This window comes from Oncorhynchus kisutch, linkage group LG9, assembly GCF_002021735.2.
Source record: "Oncorhynchus kisutch isolate 150728-3 linkage group LG9, Okis_V2, whole genome shotgun sequence".
Classification (NCBI taxonomy): domain Eukaryota; kingdom Metazoa; phylum Chordata; class Actinopteri; order Salmoniformes; family Salmonidae; genus Oncorhynchus; species Oncorhynchus kisutch.
Window position 1 is genome coordinate 33,666,087 of NC_034182.2, and position 18,167 is coordinate 33,684,253.

The window sequence follows — 18,167 nt, forward strand, 5'->3', positions numbered from 1 at the left end:
AATCGGGGAGAACGGCCTTGGTGACCAAGAACCCAATGGTCACTCTGACAGAGCTCCAGAGTTCCTCTGTGGAGATGGGAGAACCTTCCAGAAGGATAACTATGTTTTCAGCACTCCACCAATCAGGCCTTTATGGTAGGGTGGCCAGACGGAAGCCACTCCTCAGTAAAAAGGTACATGACAGCCTGCTTGGAGTTTGCCTAAAGGCACCTAAAGACTCTTAGCCGTTGAGAAACCAGATTCTCTGGTCTGATGAAACCAAGATTGAACTCTTTGGCCTGAATGCCAAGCGCCACGTCTGAAGGATACCTGGCACCACCCCTAAAGTGAAGCATGGAGGTGGCAGCATCATGCTGTGGGGATGTTTTTCAGTGACAGGGACTGAGAGATTAGTCAGGATCAAAGGAAAGATGAATGGATTCAAGTACAGAGAGATCCTTGAAAACCTGCTCCAGAGTGCTCAGGACCTCAGAATGAGGCGAAGGTTCACCTTCCAACTGGACAATGACCCTAAGCACACAGCCAAGGAAATGCAAAAGTGGCTTTGGGATAGGTCTCCGAATGTCCTTGAGTGGCCCAGCCAGAGACTTGAACCTGATCGAACATCTCTGGAGAGACCTGAAAATAGCTGTGCAGCAACGCTCCCCATCCAACCTGACAGAGCTTGAGAGGATCTTCAGAGAAGAATGGGAGAAACTCCCCAAATACAGGTGTGCCAAGCTTGTAGCGTCATACCCAAGAAGACACGGCTGTAATCGCTGTAAATGTTTTTTTTAATGAATTTGCAAACATTTCTTCAAGTAGACTAACAGTGAGATAAATAAAATAGAGAAATAATAAAAAAGTAAATCATGTTATAATAAAAGTAATAATAAATACACAATAACTTATCTACACATGGTACCAGTACCAGTACCAGTACCAGTACCAGTACCAGTACCAGTACCAGTATCAGTACCAGTACCAGTACCAGTACCAGTACCAGTACCCGTACCAGTACCAGTACCAGTACCAGTACCCGTACCAGTACCCGTACCAGTACCAGTACCAGTACCAGTACCAGTACCAGTACCAGTACCCGTACCAGTACCAGTACCAGTACCAGTACCCGTACCAGTACCCGTACCAGTACCAGTACCAGTACCAGTACCAGTACCCGTACCAGTACCAGTACCAGTACCAGTACCAGTACCAGTACCAGTATCAGTACCAGTACCAGTATCAGTACCAGTACCAGTACCAGTATCAGTACCAGTACCAGTACCAGTACCCGTATCCGTACCAGTACCAGTACCCGTACCAGTACCAGTACCCGTACCAGTACCAGTACCAGTACCCGTACCCGTACCAGTACCAGTACCAGTACCAGTACCAGTACCAGTACCAGTCGATGTGCAGGGGTACGAGATAATTGATTGTGTGTGTATGTGTGTGTTTCTCTGTCCGTCCCTCCCAGCCATAGTCCCAAACACAGTGCTGAATGAGGCTTGACCCCGGGTCAAATGTGTCCCTGTGCCTCCTAGGCAGCGGCAGACCAAACGCATTGGGGTATGAGTAATGAAGAGGGAGAAGTGTCAAACTAAACACACACACACACGCACACTCAATCCCCACATCGACCTAAGGGTAGATAGACTGATGGGTGGATGAGGGAGGAGAGGAAAAGAAGAGTAGAAAGTAGGGGATAGCAGCACTATTTTCACTCTGCCTTGAAGGCTGTAGTTAGTCAGTGTGAGCCCAGAGACAGAGAGAGAGGAATCATGTGACAGCACAGTCTAGAATAGCACCTGGCACCAGCCTCTCTTCATACCTGCAGGGAAGGGGGTGGGTGTGTGTGTGTGTGTGTGTGTGTGTGTGTGTGTGTGTGTGTGTGTGTGTGTGTGTGTGTGTGTGTGTGTGTGTGTGTGTGTGTGTGTGTGTGTGTGTGTGTGTGTGTGTGTGTGTGTGTTGTGCGTGCGTGCGTGTGTGTGTGTGCGTGTGTGCGTGTGTGCGCGTGCGTGTTTGACACCAGCTACAGTGAGAAGAACAAAGCCACTGAGTTCGGCAGCCAGCTGATACTGAACAGAATGTCATCCATTAAAATAATATGGGTTTTGAATATCGTCGGAAGCCAGAGAGCAGTGAGCACACAGGTCAATGAGACATTTAAAGGCAGCATTAATGCCTTTTTAAAAGGGCCGGATGTCCTTTAATTGCCTTATAAAGTTATCTTTCGGGTTCTCTTTATGTAGACCGCTGAAACTCAACTCTGGACCTCGAAGCAAGTTCCACTGCCTTTTTTCATTGGTCCCCTCTAATCTGTGACTGATTTAGACCTGGGACACCAGGTGGGGGAAATGAATTATCAGGTAGAACAGAAAACCAGCAGGCTCCGGACAGTGTAGGATAAGCGTTGAATACCCCTGACCTAGACCATATGAGAGTCAAAATAAGAGGGATGGAGAAATGATTTGTTTGGTAAGAGGGTATAACAGGTAATGAGCTGCCCAATGATCACTGAGTAGTCACTTCACTTCCTGTCCCTCTCCTGTCCCTCTCCTTTCCATCCAATCTATTGTCCCTCTAATGTCCCTCTCCTGTCTATCCAATCCAATGTCCCACTCCTGTTCCTCCAATCTACTGTCCCTCTCCTGTCTATCCAATGCAATGTCCCTCTCCTTTCCATCCAATCTATTGTCCCTCTCCTGTCTATCCAATCCAATGTCCCACTCCTGTTCCTCCAATCTACTGTCCCTCTCCTGTCTATCCAATCCAATGTATCTCTCCTTTTCCTCCAATCTACTGTCCCTCTCCTGTCTATCCAATCGAATGTCCCTCTCATGTTCCTCCAATCTACTGTCCCTCTCCTGTCTATCCAATCCAATGTCTCTCTCCTGTTCCTCCAATCTACTGTCCCTCTCCTGTCTATCCAATCCAATGTCTCTCTACTGTTCCTCCCATCTACTGTCCCTCTCCTGTCTATCCAATCTAATGTCCCTCTCCTGTTCCTCCAATCTACTGTCCCCCTCCTGTCTATCCAATCTAATGTCCCTCTCTTGTTCCTCCAATCTACTGTCCCTCTCCTGTCTATTCAATCTACTGTCCCTCTCCTGTCTATCCAATATACTGTCCCTCTCCTGTCTATCCAATCCAATGTCCCACTCCTGTTCCTCCAATCTACTGTCCCTCTCCTGTCTATCCAATCTACTGTCCCTCTCCTGTCTATCCAATCTACTGTCCCTCTCATGTTCCTCCAATCTACTGTCCCTCTTCTGTCCATCCAATATCCTGTCCCTCTCCTGTCCCTCTCCTGTCTATCCAATCTACTGTCCCTCTCATGTTCCTCAAATCTACTGTCCCTCTTCTGTCCATCCAATATCCTGTCCATCTCCTGTCCCTCCCCTGTCTATCCAATCTACTGTCCCTCTCATGTTCCTCCAATCTACTGTCCCTCTTCTGTCCATCCAATATCCTGTCCCTCTCCTGTCCCTCTCCTGTCTATCCAATCTACTGTCCCTCTCATGTTCCTCAAATCTACTGTCCCTCTTCTGTCCATCCAATATCCTGTCCATCTCCTGTCCCTCCCCTGTCTATCCAATCTACTGTCCCTCTCCTGTCTATCCAATCTACTGTCCCTCTCATTTCTATCCAATCTACTGTCCCTCTCCTGTCTATCCAATCTACTGTCCCTCTCCTGTCTATCCAATCTACTGTCCCTCTCCTGTCTATCCAATATACTGTCCCTCTCCTGTCTATCCAATATACTGTCCCTCTCCTGTCTATCCAATCTACTGTCTCTCTCCTGTCCATCCAATCTACTGTCTCTCTCCTGTCCATCCAATCTACCGTCCCTCTCATTGTCCTCCAATCTACTGTCCCTCTTCTGTCCATCCAATATCTTGTCCCTCTCCTGTCCCTCTCCTGTCTATCCAATCTACTGTCCCTATCATGTTCCTCCAATCTACTGTCCCTCTTCTGTCCATCCAATATCCTGTCCCTCTCCTGTCCCTCTCCTGTCTATCCAATATCCTGTCCCTCTCCTGTCCCTCTCCTGTCTATCCAATCTACTGTCCCTCTCCTGTCTATCCAATCTACTGTCCCTCTCCTGTCCCTCTCCTGTCTTTCCAATCTAATGTCCCTCTCTTGTTCCTCCAATCTATTGTCCCTCTCCTGTCTATCCAATCTACTGTCTCTCTCCTTTCCATCCAATCTATTGTGCCTCTAATGCCCCTCTCTTGTTCCTCCAATCTACTGTCCCTCTCCTGTCTATTCAATCTAATGTCCCTCTCCTGTCTATCCAATCCAATGTCCCTCTCCTGTTCCTCCAATCTACTGTCCCTCTCCTGTCTATCCAATCTACTGTCCCTCTCCTGTCCCTCTCCTGTCTTTCCAATCTAATGTCCCTCTCTTGTTCCTCCAATCTATTGTCCCTCTCCTGTCTATCCAATCTACTGTCTCTCTCCTTTCCATCCAATCTATTGTGCCTCTAATGCCCCTCTCTTGTTCCTCCAATCTACTGTCCCTCTCCTGTCTATTCAATCTAATGTCCCTCTCCTGTCTATCCAATCCAATGTCCCTCTCCTATTCCTCCAATCTACTGTCCCTCTCCTGTCTATCCAATCTACTGTCCCTCTCCTGTCAATCCAATATACTGTCCCTCTCATGTTCCTCCAATCTACTGCCGCTCTCCTGTTCCTCCAATCTATTCTCCCCTCATGTTCCTCCAATCGACTGTCCCTCTTCTGTCCATCCAATATCCTGTCCCTCTCCTGTCCCTCTCCTGTCTATCCAATCTACTGTCCCTCTCCTGTCCCTCTCCTGTCTATCCAATCTACTGTCCCTCTCCTGTCTATCCAATCTACTGTCCCTCTCCTGTCCCTCTCCTGTCTATCCAATCTAATGTCCCTCTCCTGTCCAACCAATATCCTGTCCCTCTCCTGTCCCCCTCCTGTATATCCAATCTACTGTCCCTCTCCTGTCCCTCTCCTGTCTATCCAATCTAATGTCCCTCTCCTGTCCATCCAATCTACTGTCCCTCTCCTGTCTATCCAATCTAATGTCCCTCTCCTGTCTATCCAATCCACTGTCCCTCTCCTGTCTATCCAATCTACTGTCCCTCTCATGTTACTTCAATCTACTGTCCATCCAATATCCTGTCCCTCTCCTGTCCCTCTCCTGTCTATCCAATCTACTGTCCCTCTTCTGTCCATCCAATATCCTGTCCCTCTCCTGTCTATCCAATCTACTGTCCCGCTCCTGTCCATCCAATCTACTGTCCCTCTCATGTTACTTCAATCTACTGTCCCTCTTCTGTCCATCCAATATCCTGTCCCTCTCCTGTCCCTCTCCTGTATATCCAATCTACTGTCCCTCTCCTTTCCCTCTCCTGTCTATCCAATCTAATGTCCCTCTCCTGTCCATCCAATATCCTGTCCCTCTCCTTTCCCTCTCATGTCTATCCAATCTAATGTCCCTCTCCTGTCCATCCAATCTACTGTCCCTCTTCTGTCCATCCAATATCCTGTCCCTCTCCTGTCTATCCAATCTACTGTCCCACTCCTGTCCATCCAATCTACTGTCCCTCTCATGTTACTTCAATCTACTGTCCCTCTTCTGTCCATCCAATATCCTGTCCCTCTCCTGTCCCTCTCCTGTCTATCCAATCTACTGTCCCTCTCCTGTCTATCCAATCTACTTTCCCTCTCCTGTCCCTCCCCTGTCTATCCAATCTACTGTCCCTCTCCTGTCTATCCAATCTACTGTCCCTCTCCTGTCCCTCTCCTGTCTATCCAATCTAATGTCCCTCTCCTGTTCCTCCAATCTACTGTCCCCCTCCTGTCTATCCAATCTACTGTCCCTCTCCTGTCTATCCAATCTACTGTCCCTCTCCTGTCTATCCAATCTACTATCCCTCTCCTTTCTATCCAATCCAATCTACTGTCCCTCTCCTGTCTATCCAATCTACTGTCCCTCTCCTGTCTATCCAATATACTGTCCCTCTCCGGTCTATCCAATCTACTGTCCCTCTTCTGTCCATCCAATATCCTGTCCCTCTCCTGTCCCTCTCCTGTCTATCCAATCTACTGTCCCTCTCATGTTCCTCCAATCTACTGTCCCTCTCATGTTCCTCCAATCTACTGTCCCTCTTCTGTCCATCCAATATCCTGTCCCTCTCCTGTCTATCCAATCTACTGTCCCTCTCATGTTCCTCCAATCTACTGCCGCTCTCATGTTCCGCCAATCTACTGTCCATCTTCTGTTCATCCAATATCCTGTCTCTCTCCTGTCCATCCAATCTACTGTCCCTCTCATGTTCCTCCAATCTACTGTCCCTCTTCTGTCCATCCAATATCCTGTCCCTCTCCTGTCCCTCTCATGTCTATCCCATCTCCTGTCACTCTCCTGTCTATCCCATCTCCTGTCCCTCTCCTGTCCCTCTCCTGTCTATCAAATCTACTGTCCCTCTCCTGTCTATATCCCATCTCCTGTCCCTTTCCTGTCTATCCAATCTCTTGTCCCTCTCCTGTCTATCCCATCTCCTGTCCCTCTCCTGTCTATCCAATCTCTTGTCCCTCTCCTGTCTATATCCCATCTCCTGTCCCTCTCCTGTCTATCCCATCTCCTGTCCCTCTCCTGTCTATCCAATCTACTGTCCCTCTCCTGTCTATCCCATCTCCTGTCCCTCTCCTGTCTATCAAATCTACTGTCCCTCTCCTGTCTATATCCCATCTCCTGTCCCTCTCCTGTCTATCCAATCTCTTGTCCCTCTCCTGTCTATCCCATCTCCTGTCCCTCTCCTGTCTATCCAATCTCTTGTCCCTCTCCTGTCTATATCCCATCTCCTGTCCCTCTCCTGTCTATCCAATCTCTTGTCCCTCTCCTGTCCCTCCAATCTCCTTTCCCTCAAACGTATTATCCCTCCAACCTACTAACATACTGTCCCCCCAATCTCCTTTCCCTCTCCTGTCCCCCCAATCTCCTGTCCCTCTCCTGTCCCCCCAATCTCCTGTCCCTCCAATACAGGCTACTGCCTCTAAAATACTGTCCCTCCAACTTTGTGCCACTTCAACATACTGTCCCGCCAACCCACTCACCCCACCAATCCACAAACCCCATGTACTGCTCCCCCGCCATGATGTCCCACCGCCAACTCCCCACCCATTACCCCATCTATCCCCTCTGCGGTCCCCAGGTTAGTATCTTACTATGTGCAGCTCCAGGTAGTCTCCCAGTCCCTTGGCACTCTCCACCCTGAGCAGCACGGCCTCCTTGAGCTGCGTGCTGAAGCCCACCGCCAGCCGGTCTGCCCGCGTGCTCGGCCGGTCGTTGGGGGGCCAGGTGTACGTGATGAGGGCTCCTCCTCTCCCGAAAATGTAGGTTGTCCCAGCTGTGGAGGGAAGAGGAGGCAAGTGTTATATATGGTGAAAACTATTTTATACTCCCATATCATGTGATACATTTGAAGATCAAACCAATAGATGAAAGTATCAAAAAGAAGGCTTCGGGAAAGCATTCCAGGTGACTACCTCATGAAGCTGGTTGAGAGAATGCCAAGAGTATGCAAAGCTATCATCAAGACAAATGGAGGCTACTTTGAAGAATCTCATATATAAAATATACTTTGATTAGTTTAACACTTTTTTGGTTACGACATGATTCCATATGTGTTATTTCTTAGTTTTGATTTCTTCACTATCATTCTACAATGTAGAAAATAGTAAAATAAAGAAAAACCCTGAAATGAGGAGGTGTGTCCAAACTTTTGACTGGTACTGTACGCATATATATACACTATCTACCAAGATAGTTTTTTCATCTGTATTATTTGTAGCCATCTATTTACTACCACAAACAAATGCTGGAACTAAAACCACACTCAACCAACTCTATAAGGCCATAAACAAACAAGAAAACGCTCATCCAGAAGCAGCGCTCCTGGTGGCCGGGGACTTTAATGCAGGCAAACTTAAATCCTTTTTTACCTAATTTCTACCAGCATGTCACATGTGCAACCAGAGGGAAAAAAACTCTAGACCACCTTTACTCCACACACAGAGAAGCATATAAAGCTCTCCCTCTCCCTCCATTTGGCAAATCTAACCATCATTCTGTCTTCCTGATCCCTGCTTACAAGAAAAAAACTAAAGCAGGAAGTACCAGTGACTCGCTCAATAGGGAAGTGGTCAGACAACTCGGATGCTACGCTAAAGGACTGTTTTGCTAGAATAGACTGGAATATGTTCCGGGATTCATCCAATGGCATTGAGGAGTATACCACCTCAGCTGGTATAGTGCAAGTGCATCGACAAAGTGGTCCCCACAGTGACCGTGCGTACATACACCAACCAGAAGCCATGGATTACAGGCAATGTCCGCACCGAGCTAAAGGCTAGAGCTGCCGCTTTCAAGGAGCGGGACACTAATCCGGACGCTTATAAGAAATTCCCTTATGCCCTCAGACGAACCATCAAACAGGCAAAATGTCAATACAGGACTAATATTGAATCCTGCTACACCGGCTCTGAGGCTCGTCGGATGTGGCAGGGCTTGCAAACTATTACGGACTGCAAAGGGAAACCCAGCCATGAGCTGCCCAGTGACGCGAGCCTACTAGACGATCTAAATCGCTTGGAGGCAAGCAACATGAAGCATGAATGAGAGCACCAGCTGTTACGGACAACTGTGTGATCACGCTCTCCGTAGCCAATGTGAGCAAGAACTTTAAACAGGTCATTCACAAGGCTGCGGGGCCAGGCGGATTACCCGGACGTGTACTCAGATCATACACGGACCAACTGCAAGTGTCTTCACTGACATTTTCAACATATCCCTGACCGAGTCTGTAATAACTAGATGTTTTAAGCCGACCATCATGCCCAAGAAAGTGAAGGTAACCTGCCTAAATGAATACCGCCCCGTCGCACTCATATCGGTAGCCATGAAGTGCTTTGAAAGGCTGGTCATAACTCACATCAACACCATCATCCCGGAAACCCTAGACCCACTCCAATTTGCATACTGCCCCAACAGATCCACAGATGACGCAATCTCACTGCCCTTTCCCACCTGGACAAAAGGAACACCTATGTGAGAATGCTGTTCATTGACTACAGCTCAGCATTCAACACCATAGTGCCCACAAAGTTCAACATTAAGCTAAGCACCCTGGGACTAAACACCTCCCTCTGCAACTGGATCCTGGACTTCCTGACGGGCCGCCCCCAGGTGGTAAGGGTAGGTAACAACACATCTGCCATGCTGATCCTCAGCACAAGGGCCCCTCAGGGGTGTGTGCTTAGTCCCCTCCTGTACTCCCTGTTCACTCACAACTGAGTGGCCAAGCACGACTCCAACACCATCATTACGTTTGCTGACAACACAACAGTGTTAGGCCTGATCACCGACAACGATGAGACAGTCAATATGGAGGAGATCAGAGACCTGGCAATGTGGTGCCAGGACAACAACCTCTCTCTCAATGTGAGCAAGACAAAAGAGCTGACAATAGGAAAAGGACAATAGGAAAAGGAGGGCCGAACAGGCCCCCATTAACATCGACGAGGCTGTAGTGGAGCGGGTCGAGAGTTTCAAGTTCCTTGGTGTCCACATCACCAACAAATGATCATGGTCCAAACACACCAAGACAGTTGTGAAGAGGGCCCGACAACACCTTTTCCCCCTCTGGAGACTGAAAAGACTTGGAATGGGTCCCTAGATCCTCAAAAAGTTGTAAAGCTGCACCACTGAGAGCATCCTGACCGGTTGTATCACCGACTTGTATGGCAACTGCTCGGCATCTGACCGCAAGGCGCTACAGAGGGTAGTGGGTATGGCCCAGTACATCACTGGGTCCAAGCTTCCTGCCATCCAGGACCTATATACTAGGCAGTGTCAGAGAAAGGCCCAAATTGTCAAAGACTTCAGTCACCTTGAATTCCAAGGTGGCATAGCAGTTCAGACGTCTTTTGTCCTCGTCTTGTCGTGTCCTGTATATATATATATTTACAACTTTTTCACATACATTTTATTTTTATTTTCCATCAACTCATCTTCAAAACACTCTCCTGCAACCCGCCTCACCAATGTATATTTATAAAAAAGTATTATTTACCTCAGATCTGTAATCCTCCAAGAAGCTAGCCAGAAACTCCAAGAAGCTAGCCTGAAACTAGCCAGAAGCTAATCCAGAAGCTAGTTCAGAAGCTAGTTAGCTCCTTTACTGGCAAATCGTTAGTATTCAGCTAACCACGGTTTGTGGTCATCAGCTATCCTTTAGCTCGAAAATCTATCGCCAGTTCTGTACGGCGCAGCGCGGCTCGGAACGGAACATACCGGACCAATTTTTCTCTCCATGTCCCTGGATTTCGACTGCTCTCTGGACATTCATACCCGGATCTCACAGCTAGCTAGCTGCTATCCGTGTGACTATCGGCCTTCGTCGATTCCGGAGCAAACATCAATTATTCCGGAGCTAGCAAGCTCCGTCAATCACTCCTGAGTTCCATCAATCACACCTGGGCTGCAGTCACCTATCCGGACCCGTTTTACTGCCTTCGCGGAGCCCCACCGGGCCTTCACAACTGGACTGCCGACGTTATCTACCCGAAGGAGTTATTCGGCTGGCTCCTCCGTCGCGACGTTACCTGAACGCCCATCTGCGGCCTGCTAACTGTTAGCTGTCTTACCGGCTGCTATCTGAATAGACAATCGGACAATTTTTTAATTTTTTATTATTATTATGTTTTCTTCTTGGGCCTCTATAACTATATCTATTGTTTTTATTTTTGTTGTTGTTGTGTGATTTGGATTAATCCCCTCTACCACACGGAACCCCACTAATCTACTGACGGAACGCAAGAGGTGGCTAACAATAGACCTCCATCCTATGCTAGCTTGCTACCGATGCCCTGGCTAGCTGTCTAAATCACCAACCAACCTCTCCACTCACCGGACCCTTTTGATCACTCGACTAAGCATGCCTCTCCTTAATGTCAATATGTCTTGTCCATTGCTGTTCTGGTTAGTGTTTATTGGCTTATTTCACTGTAGAGCCTCTAGTCCTGCTCACTATACCTTATCCAACCTATTAGTTCCACCACCCACACATGCAATGACATCTCCTGGTTTCAACGATGTTTCTAGAGACAATATCTCTCTCTTCATCACTCAATACCTAGGTTTACCTCCACTGTATTCACATCCTACCATACATTTGTCTGTACATTATACCTTGATGCTATTTTATCGCCCCCAGAAACCTCCTTTTACTCTATGTTCCAGACGTTCTAGACGACCAATTCTCATAGCTTTTAGCCGTACCCTTATTCTACTCCTCCTATGTTCCTCTGGCGATGTAGAGGTGAATCCAGGCCCTGCAGTGCCTAGCTCCACTCCTATTCCCCAGGCGCTCTCTTTTGACGACTTCTATAACCGTAATAGCCTTGGTTTCATGCATGTTAACATTAGAAGCCTCCTCCCTAAGTTTGTTCTATTCACTGCTTTAGCACACTCTGCCAACCCGGATGTTCTAGCTGTGTCTGAATCCTGGCTTAGGAAGACCACCAAAAATTCAGACATTTTAATTCCAAACTACAACATTTTCAGACAAGATAGAACTGCCAAAGGGGGCGGTGTTGCAATCTACTGCAAAGATAGCCTGCAGAGTTCTGTCCTACTATCCAGGTCTGTACCCAAACAATTTGAACTTCTACTTTTAAAAATCCACCTCTCTAAAAACAAGTCTCTCACCGTTGCCGCCTGCTATAGACCACCCTCTGCCCCCGCTGTGCTCTGGACACCATATGTGAACTGATTGCCCCCCATCTATCTTCAGAGTTCGTGCTGCTAGGCGACCTAAACTGGAACATGCTTAACACCCCAGCCATCCTACAATCTAAACTTGATGCCCTCAATCTCACACAAATTATCAATGAACCTACCAGGTACCTCCCCAAAGCCTTAAACACGGGCACCCTCATAGATATCATCCTAACCAACTTCCCCTCTAAATACACCTCTGCTGTCTTCAACCAAGATCTCAGCGATCACTGCCTCATTGCCTGCATCCGTAATGGGTCAGCGGTCAAACGACCTCCACTCATCACTGTAAAACGCTCCCTGAAACACTTCTGCGAGCAGGCCTTTCTAATCGACCTGGCCGGGGTATCCTGGAAGGATATAGATCTCATCCCGTCAGTAGAGGATGCCTGGATATTTTTTTAAATGCCTTCCTAACCATCTTAAATAAACATGCCCCATTCAAGAAATTTAGAACCAGGAACAGATATAGCCCTTGGTTCTCCCCAGACCTGACTGCCCTTAACCAACACAAAAACATCCTATGGCGTTCTGCATTAGCATCGAACAGCCCCCGTGATATGCAGCTGTTCAGGGAAGCTAGAAACCATTATACACAGGCAGTTAGAAAAGCCAAGGCTAGCTTTTTCAAGCAGAAATTTGCTTCCTGCAACACTAACTCAAAAAAGTTCTGGGACACTGTAAAGTCCATGGAGAATAAGAACACCTCCTCCCAGCTGCCCACTGCACTGAAGATAGGAAACACTGTCACCACTGATAAATCCACCATAATTGAGAATTTCAATAAGCATTTTTCTACGGCTGGCCATGCTTTCCACCTGGCTACTCCTACCCCGGACAACAGCACTGCACCCCCAACAGCAACTCGCCCAAGCCTTCCCCATTTCTCCTTCTCCCAAATCCATTCAGCTGATGTTCTGAAAGAGCTGCAAAATCTGGACCCCTACAAATCAGCCGGGCTAGACAATCTGGACCCTTTCTTTCTAAAATTATCTGCCGAAATTGTTGCCACCCCTATTACTAGCCTGTTCAACCTCTCTTTCGTGTCGTCTGAGATTCCCAAAGATTGGAAAGCAGCTGCAGTCATCCCCCTCTTCAAAGGGGGGGACACTCTTGACCCAAACTGCTATAGACCTATATCTATCCTACCGTGCCTTTCTAAGGTCTTCGAAAGCCAAGTCAACAAACAGATTACCGACCATTTCGAATCTCACCATACCTTCTCTGCTATGCAATCTGGTTTCAGAGCTGGTCATGGGTGCACCTCAGCCACGCTCAAGGTCCTAAACGATATCTTAACCGCCATCGATAAGAAACATTACTGTGCAGCCGTATTCATTGATCTGGCCAAGGCTTTCGACTCTGTCAATCACCATATCCTCATCGGCAGACTCGACACTCTTGGTTTCTCAAATGATTGCCTCGCCTGGTTCACCAACTACTTCTCTGATAGAGTTCAGTGTGTCAAATCGGAGGGTCTGCTGTCTGGACCTTTGGCATTCTCTATGGGGGTGCCACAGGGTTCAATTCTTGGACCGACTCTCTTCTCTGTATACATCAATGAGGTCGCTCTTGCTGCTGGTGAGTCCCTGATCCACCTCTACGCAGACGACACCATTCTGTATACTTCCGGCCCTTCTTTGGACACTGTGTTAACAACCCTCCAGGCAAGCTTCAATGCAATACAACTCTCCTTCCGTGGCCTCCAATTGCTCTTAAATACAAGTAAAACTAAATGCATGCTCTTCAACCGATCGCTACCTGCACCTACCCGCCTGTCCAACATCACTACTCTGGACGGCTCTGACTTAGAATACGTGGACAACTACAAATACTTAGGTGTCTGGTTAGACTGTAAACTCTCCTTCCAGACCCATATCAAACATCTCCAATCCAAAGTTAAATCTAGAATTGGCTTCCTATTTCGCAACAAAGCATCCTTCACTCATGCTGCCAAACATACCCTTGTAAAACTGACCATCCTACCAATCCTCGACTTTGGCGATGTCATTTACAAAATAGCCTCCAATACCCTACTCAACAAATTGGATGCAGTCTATCACAGTGCAATCCGTATTATCACCAAAGCCCCATATACTACCCACCATTGCGACCTGTACGCTCTCGTTGGCTGGCCCTCGCTTCATACTCGTCGCCAAACCCACTGGCTCCATGTCATCTACAAGACCCTGCTAGGTAAAGTCCCCCCTTATCTCAGCTCGCTGGTCACCATAGCATCTCCCACCTGTAGCACACGCTCCAGCAGGTATATCTCTCTAGTCACCCCCAAAACCAATTCTTTCTTTGGCCGCCTCTCCTTCCAGTTCTCTGCTGCCAATGACTGGAACGAACTACAAAAATCTCTGAAACTGGAAACACTTATCTCCCTCACTAGCTTTAAGCACCAACTGTCAGAGCAGCTCACAGATTACTGCACCTGTACATAGACCACCTATAATTTAGCCCAAACAACTACCTCTTTCCCAACTGTATTTAATTTTAATTTATTTATTTATTTTGCTCCTTTGCACCCCATTATTTTTATTTCTACTTTGCACATTCTTCCATTGCAAAACTACCATTCCAGTATTTTACTTGCTATATTGTATTTACTTTGCCATCATGGCCTTTTTTGCCTTTACCTCCCTTCTCACCTCATTTGCTCACATTGTATATAGACTTGTTTATACTGCATTATTGACTGTATGTTTGTTTTTACTCCATGTGTAACTCTGTGTCGTTTTATCTGTCGAACTGCTTTGCTTTATCTTGGCCAGGTCGCAATTGTAAATGAGAACTTGTTCTCAACTTGCCTACCTGGTTAAATAAAGGTAAAATAAATAAATAAATAAAATAAACCCAGGTCAAAGAATGTTCTCTCTGCTACCGTACGGCAAGCGGCACCAGAGCTCCAAGTCTAGGTCCAAAAGGCTTCTTAACAGCCTCTACCCCCAAGACTGCTGAACAATTAATCAAATGGCCACCCGGACTATTCACATTGACACCCCCACCCTGTGTTTTTACACTGCTGCTACTTGCTGTTTATTGTCTACACACAGTCACTTTACCCCTACCTATATGTACAAATGACCTGGACTAAGCTGCACCCCCACACATTGACTCGGTACCCCCTGTATATAGCCTCGTTATTGTTATTTTATTATGTTGCTTTTTGTTTTATTTTTTACTTTAGTAAATATTTTCTGAACTCTATTTCTTGAACTGCATTGTTGGTTAAGGGCTTGTAAGTATGCATTTCACAGTAAGGTCTACTACACCTGTTGTATTCAGCATTTCACAGTAAGGTCTACTACACCTGTTGTATTCAGCATTTCACAGTAAGGTCTACTACACCTGTTGTATTCAGCATTTCACAGTAAGGTCTACTACACCTGTTCTATTCAGCATTTCACAGTAAGATCTACACCTGTTGTATTCAGCATTTCACAGTAAGGTCTACACCTGTTGTATTCAGCATTTCACAGTAAGATCTACACCTGTTGTATTCAGCATTTCACAGTAAGATCTACACCTGTTGTATTCAGCATTTCACAGTAAGATCTACACCTGTTGTATTCAGCATTTCACGTAAGCTCTACACCTGTTGTATTCAGCATTTCACAGTAAGATCTACACTTGTTGTATTCAGCATTTCACAGTAAGGTCTACTACACCTGTTGTATTCAGCATTTCACAGTAAGATCTACACCTGTTGTATTCAGCATTTCACAGTAAGCTCTACACCTGTTGTATTCAGCATTTCACAGTAAGATCTACACCTGTTGTATTCAGCATTTCACAGTAAGATCTACACCTGTTGTATTCAGCATTTCACAGTAAGATCTACTACACCTGTTGTATTCAGCATTTCACAGTAAGGTCTACTACACCTGTTCTATTCAGCATTTCACAGTAAGATCTACACCTGTTGTATTCAGCATTTCACAGTAAGGTCTACTACACCTGTTCTATTCAGCATTTCACAGTAAGATCTACACCTGTTCTATTCAGCATTTCACAGTAAGATCTACTACACCTGTTCTATTCAGCATTTCACAGTAAGATCTACACCTGTTCTATTCAGCATTTCACAGTAAGATCTACACCTGTTGTATTTGGCACATGTGACAAATAAGATTTGATTTGACCTCAGTCATTTTGCACTTTGCACATTTTCGGGCATCATATCCTAATAAATTATACATACTTTTACATTTATATTTTCCATATACCTCTCTCGTGGCCATGGGATCTCTGTGGCTGCACTCAATACCGCATCAAAACTCATTCTGCACACACTGATGCCTGCCAAATGACCTAAAACGACATTGAAATGAGACACCAACACTCCAGCCACAGACCTCGTCTCATATTAACAATGCTGTGTGGGCACAGCAGAGACATAGCAGGAAAAGTCCGTTTGATGCTTAGTGGGCAAACGGATGATGAAAGCACTGTCAAACACCGGGGGGGGGGGGGGGGGGGGGGACGATCGCTGAGTCACTCGCACACACACTGCCAGAGACAGTGAATCATCACACTTTATTTTAGTTGCTCCAGCTTTGACAATTACGACTACTTGTGACCCATCTACAGGTCAGCTGGTATTGCTATTTCGAACAGGCTCATGTAATGAACCCAGTGCCAAACCCTTCTGTTCCTCCCTCCCACCAGAGACTAGCTGTGTTGTTTCCTACCAGCTGTATTCTTTTAGCACTGAATAATTATCGCAGCATGGTAGGGGAGCAGGCTGAAAGAAGAGTAGGCGGAAAGAGGGAGGGAGGGATGGAAAGAAATTAGAGGGGGTGACAATGAGGTGTGAGTTGCGATGGTTGGATGTGTTGAAGCCAGTGAGGTAATGTTCATCTGTTCCACAGCTACATCACTCTGTTGTCTTCCGGCTCAAAGGCGTCAGGGCTGTTCAAGATGAGAAGAGACACATGGAGCAGGTTGGTGTTTTTCATTGTGAATCTTGTTCTGGAGGTAGTTCTGCAGAGTGGTCACTAGCTGGCACAGCCACAAAGTCATAAAATCACATTTTAAACCTAACTCCAACCAGAACCTCATCCTTAACCACATTGCCAACCCTAATGCCTGACCCTAACCTTAAATTAATACCAAAAAGCAAATGTTAGTTTTCATGAATTTGTACAATATAGCAAATGTTGAATTTGCGGCTGGTCTATCTAAGAGGAAAACACTCAGTTCTGCCTCCAGGCCAAGCAGTGGTGTAAAGTACTTCAGTAAAAATACTTAATAACTACTTAATTGTTTTTTGGGGTATCTGCACTTACTTTAATATTTATATTTTTTGACAACTTTTACTTTCCCTCTACTACATTCCGAAATACAATTATGTACGTTTTACTCCTTACATTTTCCCTGAAACCCAAAAGCACTTCTTACATTTTGAATGCTTAGTAGAACAGAAAAATAGTCAAATTAAAGCCCTTAACAAGATAACATGCCTGGTCATCCCTACTGCCTCTGATCTGGTGGACTCACTAAACACAAATGTCTAGTTTGAAAATGATGTATCAGTGTTTGAGTGTCCAATCATAAATAAAACATTTAAAAATAAAAATAGCCGTCTGGTTTGTTTAATATAAGGAATTTTAGGTTATCCTCTTGAAACTAGGGGGCACTATTTGTATTTTGGGAAAAATAACGTTCCCAAAGGAAACCGCCTATTTCTCAGGACCAGATGCTAGAATATGCATATAATTGACAGCTTAGGATAGAAAACACTCTAAAGTTTCCAAAACTGTCAAAATATTGTCTGTGAGTATAACAGAACTGATATTGCAGGCAAAAGCCTAAGAAAAATCCAATCAGGAAGTGACTCATGTTTTGAAACCGTTGTGTTCCTATGCACCCCTATTGGTCACTAAAAGGGATATCAACCAGATTCCTTTTTCTACGTATTCCCTAAGGTGTCTACAGCATTGTGACGTAGTTTCACGCCTTTATGTTGAAGAATGAGCGTAAGACAGAGGTAGTCATTTCTCCTCTCGCTCCTACTGAAAAGCCAATTGTCCCGGTTGATATATTATGGAATAGATATTTGAAAAACACCTTGAGGATTGATTATAAAAAACGTTTGCCATGTTTCTGTCGTTATATTATGTATATAATTCAACAAAAACAATTGGCGTGGTCGTGACCGCTATTTCCGGTGGATTTCTGAACATAACATGACAAGCAAAAAATTATCTTTATGGAACAAAAGGAATATTTGCTGTCTAACTGGGAGGCTCATCAGTGAAAACATCCAAAGATCATCAAAGGTAAGCGGTTAATTTGATTGCTTTTCTGATTTTCGTGACCAAGCTTCCTGCTGCTAGCTGGACATAATGCTATGCTAGGCTATC

At 45.9% G+C, this 18,167-nt stretch overlaps 1 protein-coding gene across 12 annotated transcripts in view; it reads right to left on the bottom strand.

Moving 5' to 3' along the window:
* The window catches only part of LOC109896506 (neurexin-2), a 1,132,408-nt gene that overhangs the window by 149,860 nt on the left and 964,381 nt on the right, over nucleotides 1-18,167 (bottom strand). For all 12 annotated transcript variants that reach the window (XM_031832475.1, XM_031832476.1, XM_031832477.1 and 9 more), the window contains one exon: nucleotides 7,185-7,366. In XM_031832475.1, the coding sequence (XP_031688335.1) occupies nucleotides 7,185-7,366 (182 nt within the window). The remainder of the gene's footprint in view (nucleotides 1-7,184; nucleotides 7,367-18,167) is intronic.